We start from the raw sequence: 20,503 nt of genomic DNA, 5'->3' as shown, positions 1-20,503 counted from the left end.
ACAATTCAAACAATTTCTTTTGTTTTACTGAAATTATCCTTTGATTACGTACCTCCAACAACATGTCCAGATCCTCTTATGACAGATTCCTCACAGTATTCAGTCCAGAAGGCAGAATATACCAATTAGAGTATGCGTTCAAGGCGATATCAGGTTCAAACCAAACGGCTGTAGGAGTGCGCGGTGATGAAGCCAGTGTAGTAATCACCCAGAAGCGAGTACCCGACAAGCTATTAGATGCGTCTACAGTGACCCACTTATTCTCCCTAACGCCCACAATTGGCTGTGTAATGACTGGTATAGTGCCCGACGCCCGCTCGCAAGTGATGCGCGCTCGCTCTGAGGCTGCCGAATTCAAGTACAAGTACGGCTACGACATATCCGCTGAGCAGCTCGCGCGCAGAATAGCCAATATTAACCAGGTACATACGCAAAGAGCGGGAATGCGCCCACTAGGTATCGCCATGATGATCGTTGGGCACGACGATGAACTCGATCAGCCTCAGCTCTTCAAGGTAGATCCTGCTGGCTACTTTGTTGGCTTCAAAGCAACTTCCGCAGGCACTAAACAGACAGAGGCTATCAACTTCCTCGAGAAGAAATTCAAGGTGGAGAATATCACCCTCGGTTATGAACAATCGCTCGAACTGGCGGTTGAAACCCTCAGCAGCGTCCTCAGCACCGATCTTAAACCAAGCGAAATCGAAATAGGCGTCGTTAGCAAGCACGATAAGGTGTTTAGGACTCTCGGGGAGGATCAAGTGGAGGATATTCTGCAGAAGATTGCCGACAAAGACTAGAATGAGTGGTGTAAAGTGAGACGAGATAAATAGTATTACAAGTGTGTTTGTGTCACCAAGACATAGAGTTTGACTCCATCAATCCCCTTGCTCCCAAGGCTCGCCAGTAAGACTCAAATAGAGATCCTTCACTGCGCCCACTTTATCCTTGACGGACCTCAAATTACGCTCGTGCCAGTTGGGTGGTAGAGGGGGCGTGGTGCGTGGATCGCAGCGCTGATGGAGCAACTCTATGCACTCCACGAGTATACTGCTGTGCTGATTCTTTGCTTTGACGTGGTTCCGCTGGTTGACAGCCCCCGAGTTGGTGGATGGCGGTCGTTTCCTGGAGGTGTATGCATTGGAGGATGTATTAGACGATGGATATGACGATGCATAGGATGGATTAGGCGACATATTCGCAGAGGCATCCGACAACGCCTTCTTCCCTCCGAGCAGCGGATCAGAACGGGAGCTCGTCACGTATGGATGCCTGAACGACGACGACGGCAGAAGCTCAGTTGGGAATTGGAAGAGCGACGGCGGCGGCGATCTATCCGCGCCCACGCCGGAGCCTCTCTGCCTATCGAACAAATCGAGCGAGGAGATTGGCGGTAAGTTGTGCGTCATTCAGCACAACCAGGATGAGAGTGGTGGTACAAAAGGTGAGGATCTCCGTGCGCCTAAGTTGGAATGCTCAAGGTTTTCAAGGTTCTCAAAGCGTCGGTAACGGTGAACGAGCAACTGGTGAGCAGCATAAACAGTGGTTTGTGTCTTCTCGTGGGGCTCAGCGTGGATGATAGCGACGAGGACATTCAATGGATGGCCAACAAACTTGTCAAATTGCGTTTGTTCGACGGCGGCGCATGTGTGGCAGACAACCGCCTCGAAATACTCTCCGTCTCGCAGTTCACCTTGCATGCCTCCCTCAAAGGCAACAGCTTGGACTACCGCAAAGCCATGAAGAGCTCAGACGCTCGAGACGCTTACCAGCATTTCCTCAACACGCTTAGCCAGCTACACCACCCAGATCTCATCAAAGACGGCAGATTTGGGGAAATGATGCGCGTCAATATCGAAAACGACGGACCATTCACAATCAACTTGGATTCAAAGATAAGAAAGTAGTTTTGTTCATTTGTTCATTTCTTTAGTTGTTCATTTCCCCAGTACATCCTCCAGTTTTGCACCCTGATTGATCGTCTGCCATCGAACGACTCGCGGATCTAATCTGAGGAGTTGGTTGAGGTTGTTGAGCACTCTAGGCGATCCCATGAACTGCATGTTTATGTAATCGCCCTTGTCGTGCATCTCCTGATGTCTTCTCATCTTCATTGGCAGCGTTTGGGTGCCCCAGAAATCCACACTCCTGATAACTCCATTGCCGTTGTTTATGATTGAGCTCGTTGTCTTCAGAAGCTCGCGGATCGGTGCCTGTTGGTCGGCGTCACGGCGTCAGCGCACCCAAAAACCACCAAACACACCCACAATCTCTGGATAATGCGCTGCGATACACAGAATGTTATACAGCGGCATTCTCTAGTACACCAGGTGACCACTGTTCCTGTTCAAGTACATTTCACAGACTCAATCAGCCAGCCATCCGCGCATATAAATTTCAGTTCTTTCTATATTCTCTTCTTTACAGCCCACAGCAATTTGATCAACTACAACTACTCCCACTCGCTCGTTAACAGCCTTCTCAACGCTGATGCCGCGCTTGACACTTTCACTCGCTCGAATTGGTGCTGAATGAAATACGCACGCTATTCTTCAAATAAACCCTAGCACAAGTATTCTTCAAATAAACCCTAGTACAAGATTGGGGAGTAGCCATCCTGCACTCCCACTTCCCGCTCACGACCATCCCTTTCTAAACCTTGGACCATGATAGACTCGCACCTGATTCAAATGAGTTTTCACAGGTTTTCTGGTCATTCGACCCAGTCACTAACGCATAACTTTCGTAGCGTAGTATTACTGTAACTAGTCTGAAACAGTGGCGTAATGTATTTATTCAATGGGTTTACTGTGTTTACTGTAGTCACCGTGCTTCCTGTAATCACCGTTCTTCCTGCACTCCACTCACTCATCCATGAATGACATGTAGTATCGGTGATGGTACTGAGAGCCCACGCTGTCAAGCTCAGCGCTGTCCTCATGGCTAATTTCCCTCGCCAGCCAGTGCATCTCCTCGAGTCTTTCCTTCTTACTGGAAGTAGTAACGACGAAAACGCCATGCTTGCGCAGCCAATTATACAGCACTGCATGCTCAGTAATAGCGTATTTGCTAGCGAGGCGCTTAACCACAGCGTCGAAATCACCATGTCGCGTTTTAGTAAGTGGGGCGAGGCCAGCGTAGCTAGCGAGCGCAATACCGTGATCATGGCAGTATTGCTGGAGCTTGGCGGCTTGATTGTAGACAAACGGGTGAAACTCGACCTGGTTAACAGCGGGCATGGTGTGTGCTGTGTGTCCAAGTATCTCCAAATCGCCCACTCTGTAATTTGACACGCCGATAGAGCGCGTCAGACCATCGCGCTGCAGCGACTCCATCACCTCCCAGCTCCTAGATAATCCGTGCACCTCTGCAAACTTCACACTATGCAGCAGGTACAGATCCACATAATCCACCTGGAGAAGTTGCAGAGATGTGCGTAGCGATGTGCTGATGTCCCCAGTGGCATATTTTGTTGTTATGTATAAAGATGATCGAGGTAATCCACTCGCGGCTATCGCCTCACCAACACTCCCTTCATTGCCGTAGAACTGCGCACAGTCTAGGTGTCGCTGTCCATTCTGGAGTGCTTGCAATACCTGCTCTTTCGCATCTCGCCCTTTCAGCGCCGCTGGCCGCTTTTAGCGCGGTATGCATGGGTGGCCTCACTTACTGCCTGTGCCGAAGGCGCTACGGTGGTGGATCAGCATTGACCTCTACTCTCTTCTCTCCTTCTCACTCACGGTGATGGAGCCGTTGTGCCGTCGTTGAGTGAAATCGTTCCGAATGACATTTTCGTTGTGGTCACGGTGTAAGAATGCCTCCTAGAAACTTGATATTGAAAATGTATATAATACTTTCCCGGATTCTGAAATTCTTGCGCAACCTCAACCAAGCCTTTCCCTTCACTATTCGCATTTTTGTAATGCACATGGTTGAGTCAAACCCCCCAATTACAGTGTTGAGCTGACCACTTTTATTTAACATGAATTATTTTCCATAGGTTTGTCTTGGCATGAAATTGTCTCACTTTTCCCCTAAATTCAACAGCAAACAACGTGGAGGGTACGCGTCGTAAAACAAGACACGCGACTCGGAGGGTGAATAGTTGTGGTGTTTGGGTGTTTACGGTCCCTATCGATCTTTTAGAATGGCACAATCAAATAAAACATGTGTTACCATCTACATCTGCTCCGTTGCATGCTCCGGTGTAATGTTGAATTGACATTCCCCATAAACGTACAGGACACGGTGGGGACTGAAGGGCCCTGAAATTGGCCTAATCATTTTCATGCCACCAGAGCTGCCAATCAAGCCCTTTCATTTTGAGATTATCAGAAGTAGCAATCAACCAGTCTCTATGAGGTGTCATCCTTAGGAATGTCTAATCGGTGTATATCGGGTGGATGGTTGAAAGAGAGAGGTAAATTTGAAGCTCTGACGATTTGATGAAAATGATTATGCTGCTAAACTGTATACTTTCGCGGTAAACAATGTACCTGTCTTCGCGTCCTTTACAGGGTGAGCTGAGCAATTGCATATACTTCGAGTCTAACATAACATTATGAGGTTCATTATGTATTATATTGAATAGTAAGACGCGTCTTCTATTTCATAAAGTCCTCCTGAGGTCATCAGTAAGAGAGGGCCGAGTTGTAGACTGAGCGATCGTTAGGTGTGAGGAGAAGCAAAGGTGCTGCATTTTTACGAGATCGTGAAATCCGACAATAAAGCTTATTTATCCCTTTCATTTGCCTTGTTCGCCTTGCGAGTACCTGGACCGCGCTGACTCGAAAACACCAAATTTAAAGCCATTAAGGTTGCGATAGACCTTTTTAAAGTTTTTGTGCCACTTTGATTTTTTAATGCAAATGTGACACCGAAGAGCCAATTGAACCACTCCCACCGACACACTCGAGTCAATATGAGTGTGAGTGAGCCAAATTAATTTAAAACGCTCACACAGGTACTTGAAATGGGCACACATTAATTTCAAAGGATTATATTTTACAGACGCGCTCAAAATTTCATTGCCGAGTAGTACGACGGGAAACCGCGCGCTTTTCGCCTGGTAGAATCCGATAGTTGGTTATTCGGGTCGGCTTAAGTAATTTATCTTAAGTTTTCCGGCTGCCTCAGGCATCCTGGGTTCGAGTCCCAGTTCTACCATTGTTTTTGCACTAGGGAAAGGAGGCAGAAAAAATTCTGCCAGAGTGCTTGCGTAGGCGTTTCAGCGTGCATACAAGTTTCCAAGAAGCTCAATAAACAGGAGTTAATACAGTAATATTAATTCACTACAATCCTAAACTAGGCTGATGGAGTCCCAAAGCAATCTGAATCCGGCTAAAGGAACAACCGATTGTGGATCCTTGACGACGATAAGGACCCTTCCAATTTTCACGCTCTTGAATTCCTTCTCGATTTATGATCTGCGCGATTTCAATGCTGCAACCAGACCGAATTGAGTGGTGGACAGAGTGACAACAGCCACCAAAATAGAGAGAGATAAACGCTAAGAAGTTTTCGACTACTTCGACGACTGCAATACGCAATCATACCGTAGAGGATGAAATACATCACCAACGCAATCTCCAAACATAGCGCTATCGATTGATGTAATAAAAAGTGGGGGTCAACTCAACTTTCAAAATCGTGAAATTGAAATACCTTTCTTAAAAGTTTAGACACGGCAAAAAAAAAAAAATACATATGTAATAAATAAGAAATATAAGAATGGAAAAATATTTAGAGAAATTTAATTAGAACATACAATTCTACTAAAAGTGATATCTAAAGTGGAAATTATAATAATATATTAGAATATATATATCTCATTTAGATGGTCTCTACGTGCACCGTGAAAATACATTTACAATAATTGTAGAAAAATTGTGCAATCGCGATATTCAATACTTGAAGATCTGAATTTTACTTTATTTTGTAGATAATAATATAGATTTATTCCTTGTCATTTAATTAATAGATAAATACCTTTAAATCTGATTTTTTCATTCTCGCTTCTGAAAGAAAGCTCAATAAGTCTGACTTTGTCATCCAAGCGCAAACTTAGTGGATTTGGAGATTTGAAGCCACAGATATGCATTATGAGCTTACAAGATAAAGTACACCAAACCTTATACCATTTAGCGAAAATGATAGATTGTACTTAGATAATCGTGAATTTCGCTGAGACCTTTGTGGTCACTTCAGTAATTCTAGAAAAATAAAGGAAATAAGTACATCAGTCGTATCCTCGGAATCTCATTATTACTTAATTTAACGAGATCTAAGTTCCACCTCAAGTTTGTGACAGCGATGTACAAATCTTAACTTCAAGTACTAGAATGATGACTACGTGAAGTGATTATCCTGTCTAAAGCATCCATATCAGCCTCAAGTATTGCATCGTGGACCTTGGGCCTTTCTTGCGATGATGGAAGGGCGTGGTGGAACTCATCCGCGGGGAAGCCGCGAGGGAATACTTTCCGCACCAGTCCCAAAGCTTCTATGATGATTGACATGGTCAGTAATCTGTCGGCCGTGCTATCTCGTATGAATTTGGAGAAGATCTTCACATTGTCGCGGTCGAAGACGTGAATTTGCATTCTTTCGCCGTCTTATTTCGTCTCCGCGGCGAGCTGCATTGCGCCTTGACCAAGGTCTAGAGCATGTCGAAGGGAGATGCCTTTGATGCATTTCGGTATTTGTGTGTGTGTGAGTGTGAGACAATGCAAGGTCAGTGAAACTACCTCCAGCTGGGTTCCAAGTGAGTGGATGAGATGTTGATATTTAAACGGCGAAGCGTCCACTGGCAGATCTTCCACAGCATCAGCAGATAAATCGAGATCAGCCATATTTGCGTATATCTTGGGCATAGACCAGTGCCAAGCGGCCATTTAGTCATGCAGACTTAGCTTCGTTATGCGTTGGAATTGTAGTTGATAAGTGATTTTGCTCATGGTCGTGGGTATATGAGTAAAATTATATCTTTCAAGATAATCTGCGTGATTAGAGCCACAGATTCAGCTGAAACACCGCAGAGCAAATCGCGGAGGATGTCCTCTTTTGTACGCCTACTTCTGTACTTCTTGATGCATTTGCCGCTCCAGATGCACCGCGCTGCCAATTCGCTTTGTAGCTCGTCCACCCTGTATAAGGAAATATCGCGGGGAGTAGTGGTGACAGGGATTCTTGTCAGAGCGTCGTAGACATCTCGGCCTAGACTGAGATGTGCTCTTAAAATCCACGCCCAGAACGCTGCTCAGGAGTGGCGTGAGTGTGTACTCCTTCAATCCATATCGACGCTTTACATCAGTCTCGGCGAAAAGCAGTCTGAATATGATTTTCCCAGTTCCTGCCTGGCTTTGGCTTCTGGCTCCTCTCAGCCACGCTAGCAGGCTGGGTGGCGCGTTGGCTGGCTTCCGCGATCCATGCGTCGGCATCGCAGTACATCGGCTCGACAAGAGCGATTTGTTGAGACTGTGGTGTTTTAATAAGATACTGTACATACGATCACAGCCCCAGTCACGCTCACTCGCCCAATTGTACATGAACCAATTCCACATTATGGCTCATGGACGAATTTGTACCAAGTAAATATATGTAAATCCCTTTTAAAATTCCAAAGGCATCACTAAAACTCTTCCACTCCCACTTTGCGTGAATCCACCAATAAAGACGTGTGTACGGGTTGCAGCAATGCAATTTGCCTTTTCCAAGTCTTTTATATCCACAGTAGTGGCCACCTCCTCCAAATTCTCCTTCCACACGCACAGCTGGTGCAGGGAACAGCTTAACAGGCGAGAGTCAGCGAAGGCAAGCCCAACGACGGGTCCTGTGTGAGCAACAACTTCTCTGGCATTCGATAGACGCGTCGAAGACATCCACACTGACCCATTCCCTGCACCCGTCGCCAGTCTTTTTCCATCCTCCGACGACGCGAGGGAGAGTACGAATGATGGTGTGGTAGCTTGTGCGCTTTGACGGGCACTCAGATCTAGCGTGTCACTTATGGTACCCTTGCGTGCATCCCATATCAACGCACTGCCATCGTACGACGCTGAGAGTACTGGCAATTTTTCACGTAAGTTGGGTGTCTTGAAGTGAAGGGAGGAACATACGTTCGCCGTCTTTGGCTGACTTGTACAGCACCTTGCTGGCGATGTTGGCATGCTTCATTCTAAACAGCCTGCTCTTCCCAGTGGACAGGTTGAGGATGCCTACTGCACCGCTGTCGTCGCACCAGGCCAATTCAAGTGACTTTCTATCAATACGTATCTGCATTTGGGGGTTAGCCTAGCAATATAAACCCTGAAAGCAAGACACACGCTGTTTATCTCAACTTCTGATACTTTCCATGTCTCAAGTGCATTAGAAGCGTGAATCAGCGGTTTAGGTGTGTCCAAAGAGAACAAAAACAGCTGTATCCATTAGTTAACGCATTTATACAGTAAACACCACCCACACTGCCACCGTTGGAGAGATACAGCTTGTGTGCATTTCTCGTATCCCAAGCCAACGCAACAACGGCATCCTCGAATCCGACGACAGCCTTAGTGGATCTTAAGCCATCGTCGAAGCTGCCTGTCCAGATTCTCGCTGTGCAGTCCTCTGTGTGGGTGGATCAGGAAGAGTCTGGATGTGTGTGCACCACCGACCAGAAGCGGTGGCGAGCGTGATACCCCGCTGATCATGCGGGCTCACGCACAAATCAATAACAGGCTGGCTGTGTCCGTCTAAAAACATAAATTTTGTTATCTGCGGCTGTTGTGTGGAGAGAGAAGACGGACTTCTCAGCGCAAAACGACCATGTCACCACCGATACTGCGAGCGGGAATATTAGGGCATGTGAGCAGAACGGCACGCTGTGCTAGCCGCGCGGGGATATTCGTGCGCCCAATGAGTGACGATGGCAGTGCACACAAGGCACACAAGCCAAACGAGAACGAGGCGCAGGAAACAGCCAAAAAGCCACTCCCACAACCATCAATAGCTTCCAATCAGCTGGATAAGCTCGTCCCAGATCTCAACGTCTCTACAGACGAGCCTTTCAGGATTGGCGGCGAGACTACTGGCGCACAGGCCAAGGGTAAGAGGAGTATGTCGTCTATAGAGAAGCGTAGACAGATGAGATCACGCATTATGCTCGCTCTCGCTGGTCTCGGTGCTGTAGCTGGTGCTATACACCTTTCGCGCGATTGGGAGGACGACAGTGAACGCAAAGAGGCAATTGAGAGGACCAAGAAGGCTGGCGAAAGTGCCGTCATTGATAGCTGGTGGAGTCGCCTCTACAATCGTCTGCGAGGTTACACTGATGTGTTCGATAAGCCAGCTTGGTCTGAGTTGCTGCCACCGATGATGCCTCCACCGCACCAACGTCCTTACACTCTACTGGTCGATCTAGAGGGCCTGCTGGTGTCTTCGTCGTGGGACGTGAGTGAAACACATTTCACGTATTTTTCACCTCTCATACAACCTCACAGCGCCAACACGGCTGGAGAACCGCCAAGAGACCAGGTGCTGAGTATTTCCTCGGTTACCTGTCGCAATTCTACGAAATCGTCCTCTTCACCACTCAGCCAAACTACACTGCGATAAGCGTGATGGAGAAGCTCGACCCATTCGGCGCTTACGTCCCTTACAAGCTCTTTAGAGAGTCGACTAGATACAAGAACGGCAAGACTGTCAAAGTGGGTGACTTGCTGTGGCTTTTTTGGACTTTACTGACTCATTCGATAGGATCTCAGCTACCTGAATCGCGACCTCAGCAAGGTAGTTGTACTCGACACAAACCCAGAGAATGTATCAGCACAGCCTGAGAATGGACTCATCTTGAAACCATGGAAGGGCGAGCCAGGCAACAAGGACCTCATCGCGCATATTCCTTTCCTTGAATGTGAGTCTGAGTGGTTAAATTGAAGTCACCTGCTAACACCACCACCTTCACAGGCGTTGCACTGTTCAATGTCCCAGATGTACGTCCAGTGCTGCAAAAGTACAACGGCACAAACATTCCCCAAGAATGGGCAAAGGTAGAGGAAAAGATGAGAGAAAAGCAGATTGAGAACTGGAAGAACCAGGGTGGACAGCCAAAGAAGTCAGGATGGGGATTCGGTGGTGGAAACAGCTCAATGAGACCACCAACATCACCAGTAAACTTCTCTACAGATTCAGGCAAGGGACAGCCACCATTGAGTTACCTCGACTTGAAGAGGAGAGAAGCGCAAGCAATTTACAAGGAAGAGCAGAAATACTGGCGTGACAACAAGGAGGAGTTCACCAAGATTATCGAAGAAGACACCAAGCGTCAGACGGATGCGCTTAAAGGGCAATTATGGGGAATGGTCGGCGTACAAAGTGGAGAGCAGCCCAAGCCAGCGAATTAGTTGAGTAAAAGGAGAAGATTGTAAATAACAGATATACAAACAAAGAAAACAAGTCGATCGTTTGAGTGAGTCAGTTGAAGCCAAACTAGACAATCAAACTCAGCCTCGAAGCCAAGTCAGACTGAGTGCGTATGAGATCAGCAAGGTACGAAACGGCCTTTGTGTCCTGTATGTGAGCGTCGAGGATAGAGTTGAGATGACCCTCATCGAATCTAGAAGAGAGAGCCTGAACAGCAGAGAGGAGGGACTTTCCAACGACGGCGTCACCTTGAATTTCACCGCTAACGACTTTATTCACGTAGGCGAGAACATGATCGATCTGTTGGGATAATCTGTCAACGGCAGCGACGAGGGCAGGAATATCTTGGTTAGTTTGGGAAGGAGTGCTAGTCAGAGCGTCTAAGGAAGCCTTCTCGTGCTCCCTGACGAGTAAACTGACTGGCAGAGGCTGGAAAACGCAGTTGTCCATTTTAGGGAGCGGGCCGAGGGATGAGCCCATGTAGGCGTTGACTCCAGTAGAGAAGTTGAGGTTATTTGTGTCCACGGTGATGTGTATGGCGTTGAATGGCTGAGTGGATTGCTGGGTGAAGAAGTTCTGAATAAGAGCCGAGTACGAGTTGAGGGAGGAACCTGTAGCGTACCTGGTGTACTGTGAGTGCCTTGACAGGTATAAATGATACAGCACAACTCACCAACCCACGACGACTTCCCTTGGATTGACTTTCAAGTGCAAATCAAGCATCGAGTGCAAGTGCTCGGAATCGACAGTTGCTTGCTCTTCATTCTCCGAGTGTGGTACAGCGAATGAAGATTTAATATCAACATCACGCTCACCACTCCTGCTGCCTAATAAAGCACCGATTACTCGATCCTGTTGAATCGGCCTTCTCATGAAGTGGTCAAGTATAGAAAATAACGCAGCTGGATGTATTTGTACTCCACATTGTCTATAATTTAGGTTTTAGACTTTAAACCTTTATTAACACGCTACAACTCACGATGGCATAATGATGGTTATAAACAAGAAGACAAGAATACATAAAGACAATACATTTCACTCATCCACCAAATTCCTTCTCTCAAACCCATTCCTTCCCAATTGATAATCCTCGAAAGCCTTGTAGATATCTTCCTCCTTGGACAAGACGAATGGCCCATATTGAATCACTTTTTGATTCAATGGCTCACCTGCAACCACAACCAAGCTAGTGCCACTCTCTTTTGCTTCGATTTCTATCCCATTCTGCTCTTGTTGCTTTGTAAATGTTATCGTACTGTGAGCTGCCAAATTTTCTCCATTGCCCATCTTAGCTGTACCACTAATTATGTATGCGAATGTGTTCCAATTTGATGGTATGGCTTGGAAGTACGTTGCGCCCTTCTCTTTCAAATCTACCTGGAAATACCAGCATCCTGCACATTGTCTCACTGGTGAGGAAACCCCGTACGATTCACCGCTGAGTATTTTAACCACCACGTTCCCATCCTGACCGTGTGGATAAGCGCGAGGAATCTGACCATCTGTCAACTCTTGATATTCAGGCGCAGACATCTTGTCTGCCTCAGGAAGATCGATCCAGAGTTGAAGACCTTCTGGGATAGGGTCGGTTGGCTTATCTTGTACAGGCATTTCGCTGTGAATCAAACCAGAAGCAGCCTTCATGAATTGTACATCTCCTTCATGTATATAGCCGCTGTGGCCTTGATTGTCACCATGTTTGAATGTACCTTTGAGCATGAGAGTAACGGTTGCTTGCCCTGGTTTTGTTGTTCATTTATATACGCATATCATTTTACCATAAACTCACCTCTGTGTGGGTGATTGGGGAATCCAGCACCTTTACCAACCTTGAAGTGATCCATCATGAGAAAAGGATGAAAGTTGCGTAGCTGTGGTGTACCAATGGATCTGTATACGCGTGCGCCATCACCATCAGTCGACGCAACCGATTGAAATGACTTTGCAATTTGTCTTGAAACTTGTGATTGTGTCATGCTTTCAATGGTTTTGAGAGTGAATTTAATGTTGATTAGATCGTTGTAGCTATGATAGCCGGGATAGCTGCAATTTCGGTGCTTTTATAAGCCTTATTACCTAAACTGAGTAAACTGAGTAAAATGAGTAAAATGAGTAAAATGAGTAAAATGAGTAAAATGAGTAAATGAGATTTGAAGAGTTAGAAATGAAATTATAAAGATGTAGTCAGAAAGATGATCAGATTTAGAATATCTTATTCATCTTGTTGTATTCAAACATGTCTAAGATGACACATACTGCGACGATATGCAGTGTACTGGGACTGGTGAGGTATTTAAGCAGTCCTATTAAATAAGATCCAGCCACTCTCAAAATCCCTCTAATAAGAACAAATCCAAATTTAAAATGTCATTATCAAAATATGTCGACGTTTCGAGAATTCTAAGCTTCTCGCTCGCTCAAAAACTATGGTCGCTGATCGGTAGGTAGCTGAAATAGTGTTAAATTAGCGTATTTAACGATAGAATAGTAAATATTACGACCTATTAGATAGCCAGCCAGAGGCTTCGCAGGCTGATTTGAAGAAGGTGAGCATAAAATCTGTTTATAGTGGCGTACATGGCTTATACAGTTATGCAGTCTTATCGTAAGAAGTATGTGGATATATAACTACTTTTACAAATCCCTTACACTCCCAAAGAGCTCTTCGTCTTCACCCAGACAAAGGTGGTGATCCTGACTTGTTCAAGGAAGTCACTCACGCGTTAGTCTTTTCCTTGTTTTCCTATAAATCCTCACCCCTATCAGCTACGAAGTCCTCTCCGACGAGGACAAGAGACAAATGTACGATCAATACGGTGAAGAAGGTTTGCAAGGCGATGCAGGCATGGGCATGGACCCAGGCGACCTCTTCTCTCAATTATTCGGTGGCTTCGGTGGCGGTCGTCGTCCTACTGGCCCACGGAAAGGTAAAGATTTGGTCCACAGACTGAATGTCTCATTGGAGGACATGTACAAAGGAAAGACTACAAAGCTTGCTTTGAACAAGAACTCAATTTGCAATGGCTGTGAAGGTAGAGGCGGTAAAGCTGGCTCCGTTAAGCAATGTACCTCTTGTCACGGTAGAGGTATCAAGGTCTCTCTCCGCCAACTCGGTCCTATGATGCAACAAGTCCAACAGCAATGTGACAGCTGTAACGGCCAAGGTGAAGAAATCCCTGCAAAGGATCGCTGTAAAACTTGCAACGGTAAAAAGATTACTTCTGGTCGTAAAACTCTTGAAGTTCACATTGATAAGGGTTTGAAGAATGGCGCTCAAATCGTCTTCAACGGTGAGGCTGATCAAGCACCTGGTACCCTTCCTGGTGACGTTGTTATCGTTGTTGAAGAGAAGCCACATAGCATTTTCAAGAGAAAGGGTAATGACTTATTCGCTGATAAGGAAATTGACTTGTTATCTGCACTCGGCGGCGGTTCATTCACCATTCCACATCTCGATGAACGCTTAATAAAGGTTTCTTGGCCAGCAGGTGAAATTATCACACCAGAGTCACTTCGTAAGATTCCTAAAGAAGGTATGCCATCACAAAGATTCCACGAATTAGGTGATCTCTTCGTAAACATTAAGGTTAAGTTCCCAGAAACTATCAGCCCAGAGTTAGTTCCACACCTCGAAAAGGCATTGCCACCAAGAAATGTACCAGAGAGTACTTCATTGCACGTTGACGACGTTGCATTCGAGCAACTCTCTGCCGGTCAACAAGCTGAGCAACACCACCGTCCTGATTCGATGGAGGAAGATGACGAGGATGATATGCGCGGTGGTGCAGGTCCAGGTGTACAATGCGCCCAACAGTAGACTCTCAATAATGTAGAACACGATTACCCGAGCATTTGTAAAGCCTTTGTTTTTTCATTAAACTTTTTTTAAAATTTAGGCGTTATGTGTTGTATTATGTGTCGCGTGCCGTGTCTTGATCTGCCACTTCGAAAGATGGCCGGGAAGGATGAGCAAGGGTTTCTAAATAAAATTAAAAATTGGGACGATCAAGATGTCTCTACCTTTCTAAGCGACTACAATTGCTCTGTATACGTACAGCTATTCAGAGAAAACGATATACGCGGTGAAAACATTCTCGACGTCGATCAGTCCGCGTTGAAGGAAATGGGAATTCCGAGCGTTGCCGATAGAGTGCGTATATCGGTAGCAATCAGTAGCCTACGTTACAGATGCCTCAACGAGTTGGTTCAGCTCGATGATAAGAAATCATCCAGTGTCGAGGATAGCATAAGCAGGAGTATGAGTTTGAACATGACCATGTCCAAGCGCAAACCTGCACCTATTCGTCCATCCCAGGCCAGGCCACCGCCTCTTGTCCTCGACCACGCTCAACAGCAGCACAAGAACGATATTGCGTACCAGCCTCAGAAGGACAAGAGCACAAAGTCAACACTCGCCTCACTCGGTGTACCTGGCTTAAAGAGACCGCGTGGTAACTCAAACCCACATAGAGTTCCTTCCAATAAGGAGCTCTACACCACAGCTCCACTTCCAAATCCACCCAGCTCATCCCGCAAGAATCTACTCAATCTCTCTTCTGGCTCCCTCAGGCGTCCTTCCACTAGCAATGTCGTCTCGAGGAAGCAGTTCTCTGCACATGGTATTCGTCCTAACACGGCTAATCCTGCTCTCCATCCTTATGCCAAGCCACAGGTCTCTCCCACTGAGTCTGTTCGTGAAGAGATGTTCGAAAACGGCTATAGAATAGGCGCTGGTCCTTATCAGTCTCACAATAACTCCAAGTTGTCCTTGACAGACGTTCGGAGAAAATGTGTCAAGTTCATCACCGCTGCAGACGGTTTCACGAGAACTGTCGACGTGTCTGAGTGCGAGAAAGCTGACGATGTTCTTGCAAGAGTGTTGAAAAAGTTTGGCAAAATTAATTACCTCTCCAAAAACCAGAGTGGTGCAATAGAAGACAATGACAGGACGTACTTTGTATACCAAGGCTGGGGAGTGTTTAGGTGCGTAGACGGACAGAGTGAGTCTCGCGCTTTGCTTATTTCCGCATTTGCTAACACTATAAAATAGTTTACGGATACCCACTCAGCGATAATGAGATCATCGCTGTATGTCAATCCCCTCCGGACGATCCGCAGCGTGAGCGTGGACTGTATATCCAGCGCACTGAAAATTGGCAGCTACCTAAATCCAAATCCAAGAAAAAGTTCGAAGCCTTCTTCACCGATAAGACACCACAGAAGAAGTCATCCAAGCAGTCAATGCATAAGCAATCATCAGAGTCGCTCAGGATGAGAAGGAGAACAAACAGAGCAAGTATGATGAGCGTCATGTCTGGTCTTGGTGCTGTACCAGAACACGATGAGCCACAACTATACGAATCAGCAGCACAGCTCCCGTCCGTAAATCAAGCTGACAGAGTAGCCAATCCACGTGGTAGACTACAGAATTTCCATGGGCAGAGGCCACCATCTGAGCTGATATCGACTCACTTGGCAGATTTCTTCCCTACAGCGGACATTAAATCGATACACAAAACAGCACGCAACTCGCGAATAAACAGACGAGACGGGAACTCTGTTAGCTCAACTAAACCTATATGGGAGAGTGAACCGATGCCAGAGCTGCCAGCACCGCCGTCCAAGTACATGGACAGCAAGTACAAGATACCGCAGAAGGAGCCGCCAAAGCATGATATTCCTCCTGTGCCGGGTGAACCACCGATGCTACCGCCTGTCAATGTCGAGCCACTTGACTGGTCTGAGACCCGAAGCATGGGATCATTGCAGCCAACACTTGGTAGTCGAATGTCGCGCAGTCGCAATGCGAGCATGAACGACGACACGTCGTCTGTCCTCACTATGGACCAGGTCGTCCAGGAGGTGGAGAATCGAGTTTCGCAGGACGAATACCGCGACGGCAGCATACACGAAGATGGTGAGGATGGCGATGCAAGTGAGCATGTCGCTTCACCGGCCTCTTCGCAGATATCACCACACCAGCAACCACTCCCAATGAACACGGAGCACTTCGAGCTTTCTCCGACATCCCAATACCTCAGACCAGCGTTCTCGCAGCGTTCGCCTACCTCGCCCACTTCACTCTCACCTACTTCACAATACCTAAAACCGACGGTTTCACGACGCTCGCTCACTTCCCCTGCTTCTCTCTCACCTCGCTCGCCTTACTCTAAGGACTCGCAAGTCTCGCCCGCGCCCTCATCGCGCTCACTAGCCTCGGGTGCCTCTGAGCAGACGGACGCCGTATCGCAATCGCAGTCAATCACGCGATCACAATCACAATCACAATCATACTCTGATTCACGACCAGCGTCACCGCTCGAGCCACCATCGGCAATTGGGGATAACTTCCTGCGCAGGCCATCCGTCGGACTGGGTGCGGAGGGAGATGAGAATGAGCAGGACCAGTCATTAGTGACTACGGACGAAGATGAAGACGATAGCGGTGGACATGGAGAGCGAAAACCCATCAAGTGGCATAAAGGTGCGCTCATCGGCAGTGGATCGTTCGGTAGTGTCTTCCTCGGTATGAATAAGTCGACCGGTCTACTCATGGCTGTCAAGCAGGTCGATCTTCCTGCTGGAAATGGAAATGGAAGTGGCGATGGTGAGGGCAGCGTGTATGTCGAGCCGCGCAAGAAATCCATGCTCGATGCTCTCGAACGTGAAATCGAACTGTTGAAGGTGCTCAAGCATAGCAATATCGTGCAGTACTTAGGTGGGTTTTTTTTGGGAGATACTGTGCTTCTTCCTCAGACTGACTCGACATCTCAGACTCGTCCCTCGATGAGAGCTGTCTGAATATCTTCTTGGAGTACGTACCAGGCGGGAGTGTTGCAGCGCTCCTGCAGAACTACGGCGCTTTTGAAGAAGAGCTCGTGCGCAACTTTGTCAAACAAATCTTGACAGGATTGAACTACCTTCACACGAAAGGCATCATACATCGTGATATAAAAGGAGCTAATATCCTCGTCGACAATAAGGGCGGAGTAAAGATATCGGATTTTGGAATTTCCAAGAAAAAGGTAACGGATAATTTATTCGGAGTTAACAAAAAAGTTAGACAGAGTTTACAAGGATCTGTCTTTTGGATGGCGCCTGAAGTAGTGAAGCAAGAACCATATACTCGCAAAGCTGATATATGGTCACTTGGTTGTCTCATAGTCGAGATGCTTACGGGGGAGCACCCCTTCCCTACACTCAATCAAATGCAGGCTATTTTTAAAATCGGTAGTTCAGCTTCACCTACCATTCCAGACGATATTAGCGACGACGCTAAGGATTTCTTGAGACAGACTTTCGAAACTGACCACGCTGCTAGACCTTCAGCAGCGGTTTTGGAGCGCAGTGCCTTTATCATGCAGATAACTGGAGAGAACAATGGTAGTGGTGATGGACAAGGACAGTCAAGCAAGGATGCACTCGTGTATGCAGAGGATGTAACGAGCAGTTATGTGGAACAAGTGTCCGAGGTGTAATATATCTTAATATGCATAGATATTCCCATATTTAAATTTCTTTATGTTCACTAGAAACAATTTCTATCACTCTCTATGCTTACTCGTCTCACCTTGATTTTGATCTTGATCTTGATCGCTATCAATGTCGCTGCCGACATCGAATAATCTCTCTGATTCGACACGTTCGTCAGACTTGCGACGATTCTCATTATCTTCGTGTGCGAGAGCCGTATTAGCGCGCAGTTGGCTATAGTCATGCACGAGCATCTGCCTTCTTCTCCGTCTAAGCCATACGAAAGCAGCGACGGCGACAGCGATGATAATGACTAGCAGGAACAAAGCACCACTCTTTTTGTGCGAGTTTGCGAAACTATCGGAATCACTCTCGCCCACTTGATTCGACTCTCCAACGACGCTGTCAAAGTCGTAAAGATCATCTGATTGCACCGCCGTGATATCCACTTGCATGTATCGGGTAACGAGATCAAGCATAGCTTCTGGCGCATCTATCGGAACCATATGCGATCCATTGTATACACGCACGTAGGTGAGGTTTCTTTCAGATTGCCATTCACCGACTGGATCACCGTGTAATGACCACAACTCGGTTTCACTTTCGTCAGAGAATCCTTTTCCTTCGTTCCACTCGAGGTTGTCAATTAGGTTCTTTATGCCCTGGTAGTTGCAGATGATATCCTTGTCACCAGCGAAAAGAAGTATGCTGGTGTGCTTGAGTATTTCAGGAAGTAACCGAACAGATGCTGTTGAGTGGTCAGCCCTCAACTGAGTGGAAACTTTTATGTCACACTCGGTCCATGATTCGGGCTTTGCGCGTGCATGGAATGCCTTGGCAACGTTTTCTTGTCTCAAATATGCAGTGACGTCGTGCAGTTCATTAGGCCAATTCATACCACAGGATGGATCTGAGTCCCTAAGTCTATAGTCGTAGATATTCATACAGGTCGGATGCCCATTCTCAACTTTACGATGTGAGGCTGTAATCTGATCCATAACACTCTCGCATTGAGGGATGTAGATGGGGAGAACACCTGTCTGGCTTTCACGTTCGAGAGAGCCAGCAATAGCATTCTGGCACTGTTCGACGACATCCATGAATTGTTTGTCTGCCTTTGTGCCCGGTTGGATGATGCCCTCGTTGTGTGCAAACTCAGCATAAGCGGGGTATTGATTGATGGGGTCTATCCAGCCATTACCGATAATGAGACCTTTAAGCTCTAAGGGGACATTTGGAGTATCGATCAACTTCTTGGCGAAATAAGGGATGTATTGACCGGCGTAAGATTCACCGCTGATGTATGTATCTGAGTTTGCAAGGTCTGGGAATATTTCGTAGAAGTTGTTGAGAAAATTGAGGAACTGATCGGCAGCTTGGTCGAGTTCGCGTACGTAGCTGTCTGTCTGTGCGTAACTGAATCCAGTGCCGACTGGTTGATCGATGAAGACGATATTAGCGTACTCGTGCCAACCGTAGTCTTTCTCCTTTAGTCTGAGCTGATGGTTATCATCCTTAATCAGATTAAATGGGCCAACTTCCATCATTAGCGCATCGAATGAGCTGCAGCCGGGACCGCCGTTAAACCAGAAGATAGTGCGCGTCTTGTCCGTCTTGTGTCTTGCCTCTACCATAGCGAAATAGAGGTGGGAGTTGCTCTCGCTGTCGCTGGAAGAGGGAACGTGTCCACCGTACATATTGAAGCTTGGGTTTTTAGTGCGCTCTAGGTTAGGAAGGTTGCTGATGAGGAAATCCTGCTTGTTCTTGGAGAAAGTTGGTATCGGTGCTGTGGTGGTGGGTGAGGTGGGTAAGACGATGGCAGCCAGTGAACCAACCTCTATTGGATATCTTGGTGAATCCATCGCCAGTAAAGCTCTCCCGCCTTTGCTTAAATTGGCTGTCAGCGCGTTTGTTGCTGGCTGAGTACATGGCTGTCGAGTAAATGGGCGTAGACACATAAATTAAATATTAAACAGAGCACAATGTATGCATTTATCGTGGTATACCGAAATTATATCGTCGCTCTCCTCAGCACAAACAGTCTTCCAGTTCTTCTGCAGCAAAGCAACAGCAGAGCGTACCGATGAAGCAAAGGCAGCAATTGCGTATAGTGTCGCAACAGCAAGTGCAACAACCTTTAGAGTATTTGGTTAATGTCTAATCCCCGTCAACTCAGCCCACTCACCTCCGCAGCAACTACACTTATCAGCTGAAAATTGTTAGAAAGCGCCAAAAACTCACCCAGAATTGCTCTCTTGCTGTGGCGGCGGTGGCCCATATGCCATCGGTGGTGGTGGCATTGGCTGCTGTGGGTAGTACCCTTGCTTGTGTTTCCGCTAAGCAAGACAAAGTGACACAAGTGTACAAACTCACTGGCTGTGGTGGATAATACGACATTCTTTGTTAAACCTTGGTAGTATCAGTTCAAGTTGCAATCCCCGACAAAAATAGTCTGCACCCTAAATAGAACCGCTCTTGGCGGCAGTGCGGTACCTTGTTGTGTGCGTGAGTTGCCCGCGATTGTCACAAAGCGTTAGAATTTACTTGTACTATGCCTTCATCTTGTTTTAATCTGATGTGCTGTACTTCAATAGGGATATCAATTAGGGTTAGGTTACTTGGCATCCAC

The 20,503-nt window shown here is 46.8% G+C and overlaps 12 protein-coding genes and 1 non-coding gene across 13 annotated transcripts; 6 read left to right on the top strand and 7 right to left on the bottom strand.

Moving 5' to 3' along the window:
* Positions 1-62: 62 nt before the first annotated feature.
* On the top strand, positions 63-800 carry J056_001551 (Proteasome subunit alpha type-6; the record flags this gene model as incomplete). The annotated part of the gene is made up of 1 exon (XM_009271179.1): positions 63-800. The coding sequence occupies one exon, from the start codon at positions 63-65 to the stop codon at positions 798-800; it is 738 nt and encodes a 245-aa protein (XP_009269454.1).
* Positions 801-878: 78 nt separating this feature from the next.
* J056_001550 (uncharacterized protein) lies at positions 879-1,409 on the bottom strand (the record flags this gene model as incomplete). Its single annotated transcript, XM_009271178.1, has 1 exon — positions 879-1,409. One exon carries the CDS (start codon positions 1,407-1,409, stop codon positions 879-881), a length of 531 nt encoding a protein of 176 aa, XP_009269453.1.
* A 63-nt stretch (positions 1,410-1,472) lies between these two features.
* Positions 1,473-1,907, top strand: J056_001549 (D-tyrosyl-tRNA(Tyr) deacylase 1; the record flags this gene model as incomplete). The annotated part of the gene is made up of 1 exon (XM_009271177.1): positions 1,473-1,907. One exon carries the CDS (start codon positions 1,473-1,475, stop codon positions 1,905-1,907), a length of 435 nt encoding a protein of 144 aa, XP_009269452.1.
* Positions 1,908-1,937: 30 nt separating this feature from the next.
* Positions 1,938-2,315, bottom strand: J056_001548 (uncharacterized protein; the record flags this gene model as incomplete). Its single annotated transcript, XM_009271176.1, has 2 exons — positions 1,938-2,213; positions 2,268-2,315. The coding sequence occupies 2 exons, from the start codon at positions 2,313-2,315 to the stop codon at positions 1,938-1,940; spliced, it is 324 nt and encodes a 107-aa protein (XP_009269451.1).
* Positions 2,316-2,864: 549 nt separating this feature from the next.
* J056_001547 (NAD/NADP-dependent indole-3-acetaldehyde reductase) lies at positions 2,865-3,790 on the bottom strand (the record flags this gene model as incomplete). Its single annotated transcript, XM_009271175.1, has 3 exons — positions 2,865-3,628; positions 3,671-3,687; positions 3,741-3,790. 3 exons carry the CDS (start codon positions 3,788-3,790, stop codon positions 2,865-2,867), a joined length of 831 nt encoding a protein of 276 aa, XP_009269450.1.
* A 1,277-nt stretch (positions 3,791-5,067) lies between these two features.
* Positions 5,068-5,166, top strand: J056_004892. The gene has a single exon. It is a non-coding gene; the product is annotated as a tRNA-Leu (tRNA).
* A 2,444-nt stretch (positions 5,167-7,610) lies between these two features.
* Positions 7,611-8,742, bottom strand: J056_001546 (WD repeat-containing protein 53-like protein; the record flags this gene model as incomplete). The annotated part of the gene is made up of 5 exons (XM_009271174.1): positions 7,611-8,065; positions 8,118-8,274; positions 8,325-8,417; positions 8,462-8,607; positions 8,655-8,742. The coding sequence occupies 5 exons, from the start codon at positions 8,740-8,742 to the stop codon at positions 7,611-7,613; spliced, it is 939 nt and encodes a 312-aa protein (XP_009269449.1).
* Positions 8,743-8,805: 63 nt separating this feature from the next.
* Positions 8,806-10,382, top strand: J056_001545 (uncharacterized protein; the record flags this gene model as incomplete). Its single annotated transcript, XM_009271173.1, has 4 exons — positions 8,806-9,429; positions 9,480-9,686; positions 9,736-9,892; positions 9,946-10,382. The coding sequence occupies 4 exons, from the start codon at positions 8,806-8,808 to the stop codon at positions 10,380-10,382; spliced, it is 1,425 nt and encodes a 474-aa protein (XP_009269448.1).
* An 85-nt stretch (positions 10,383-10,467) lies between these two features.
* On the bottom strand, positions 10,468-11,274 carry J056_001544 (Eukaryotic translation initiation factor 3 subunit F; the record flags this gene model as incomplete). The annotated part of the gene is made up of 2 exons (XM_009271172.1): positions 10,468-11,023; positions 11,075-11,274. The coding sequence occupies 2 exons, from the start codon at positions 11,272-11,274 to the stop codon at positions 10,468-10,470; spliced, it is 756 nt and encodes a 251-aa protein (XP_009269447.1).
* Positions 11,275-11,436: 162 nt separating this feature from the next.
* Positions 11,437-12,377, bottom strand: J056_001543 (Pirin-like protein; the record flags this gene model as incomplete). Its single annotated transcript, XM_009271171.1, has 2 exons — positions 11,437-12,140; positions 12,191-12,377. 2 exons carry the CDS (start codon positions 12,375-12,377, stop codon positions 11,437-11,439), a joined length of 891 nt encoding a protein of 296 aa, XP_009269446.1.
* A 450-nt stretch (positions 12,378-12,827) lies between these two features.
* J056_001542 (uncharacterized protein) lies at positions 12,828-14,218 on the top strand (the record flags this gene model as incomplete). Its single annotated transcript, XM_009271170.1, has 5 exons — positions 12,828-12,841; positions 12,890-12,947; positions 13,000-13,013; positions 13,061-13,123; positions 13,168-14,218. 5 exons carry the CDS (start codon positions 12,828-12,830, stop codon positions 14,216-14,218), a joined length of 1,200 nt encoding a protein of 399 aa, XP_009269445.1.
* A 135-nt stretch (positions 14,219-14,353) lies between these two features.
* J056_001541 (Protein kinase byr2) lies at positions 14,354-17,879 on the top strand (the record flags this gene model as incomplete). Its single annotated transcript, XM_009271169.1, has 3 exons — positions 14,354-15,401; positions 15,452-17,119; positions 17,176-17,879. 3 exons carry the CDS (start codon positions 14,354-14,356, stop codon positions 17,877-17,879), a joined length of 3,420 nt encoding a protein of 1,139 aa, XP_009269444.1.
* A 66-nt stretch (positions 17,880-17,945) lies between these two features.
* On the bottom strand, positions 17,946-20,271 carry J056_001540 (Pheromone-processing carboxypeptidase KEX1; the record flags this gene model as incomplete). The annotated part of the gene is made up of 6 exons (XM_009271168.1): positions 17,946-19,660; positions 19,710-19,761; positions 19,914-20,009; positions 20,060-20,075; positions 20,116-20,198; positions 20,248-20,271. The coding sequence occupies 6 exons, from the start codon at positions 20,269-20,271 to the stop codon at positions 17,946-17,948; spliced, it is 1,986 nt and encodes a 661-aa protein (XP_009269443.1).
* Positions 20,272-20,503: the final 232 nt, after the last annotated feature.

The sequence above is a fragment of the Wallemia ichthyophaga genome (assembly GCF_000400465.1).
Source record: "Wallemia ichthyophaga EXF-994 unplaced genomic scaffold scaffold16, whole genome shotgun sequence".
Lineage (NCBI taxonomy): Eukaryota > Fungi > Basidiomycota > Wallemiomycetes > Wallemiales > Wallemiaceae > Wallemia > Wallemia ichthyophaga.
Note: the sequence above shows the minus strand (reverse complement) of the source record. Positions and strands in the feature narration are given on the sequence as shown.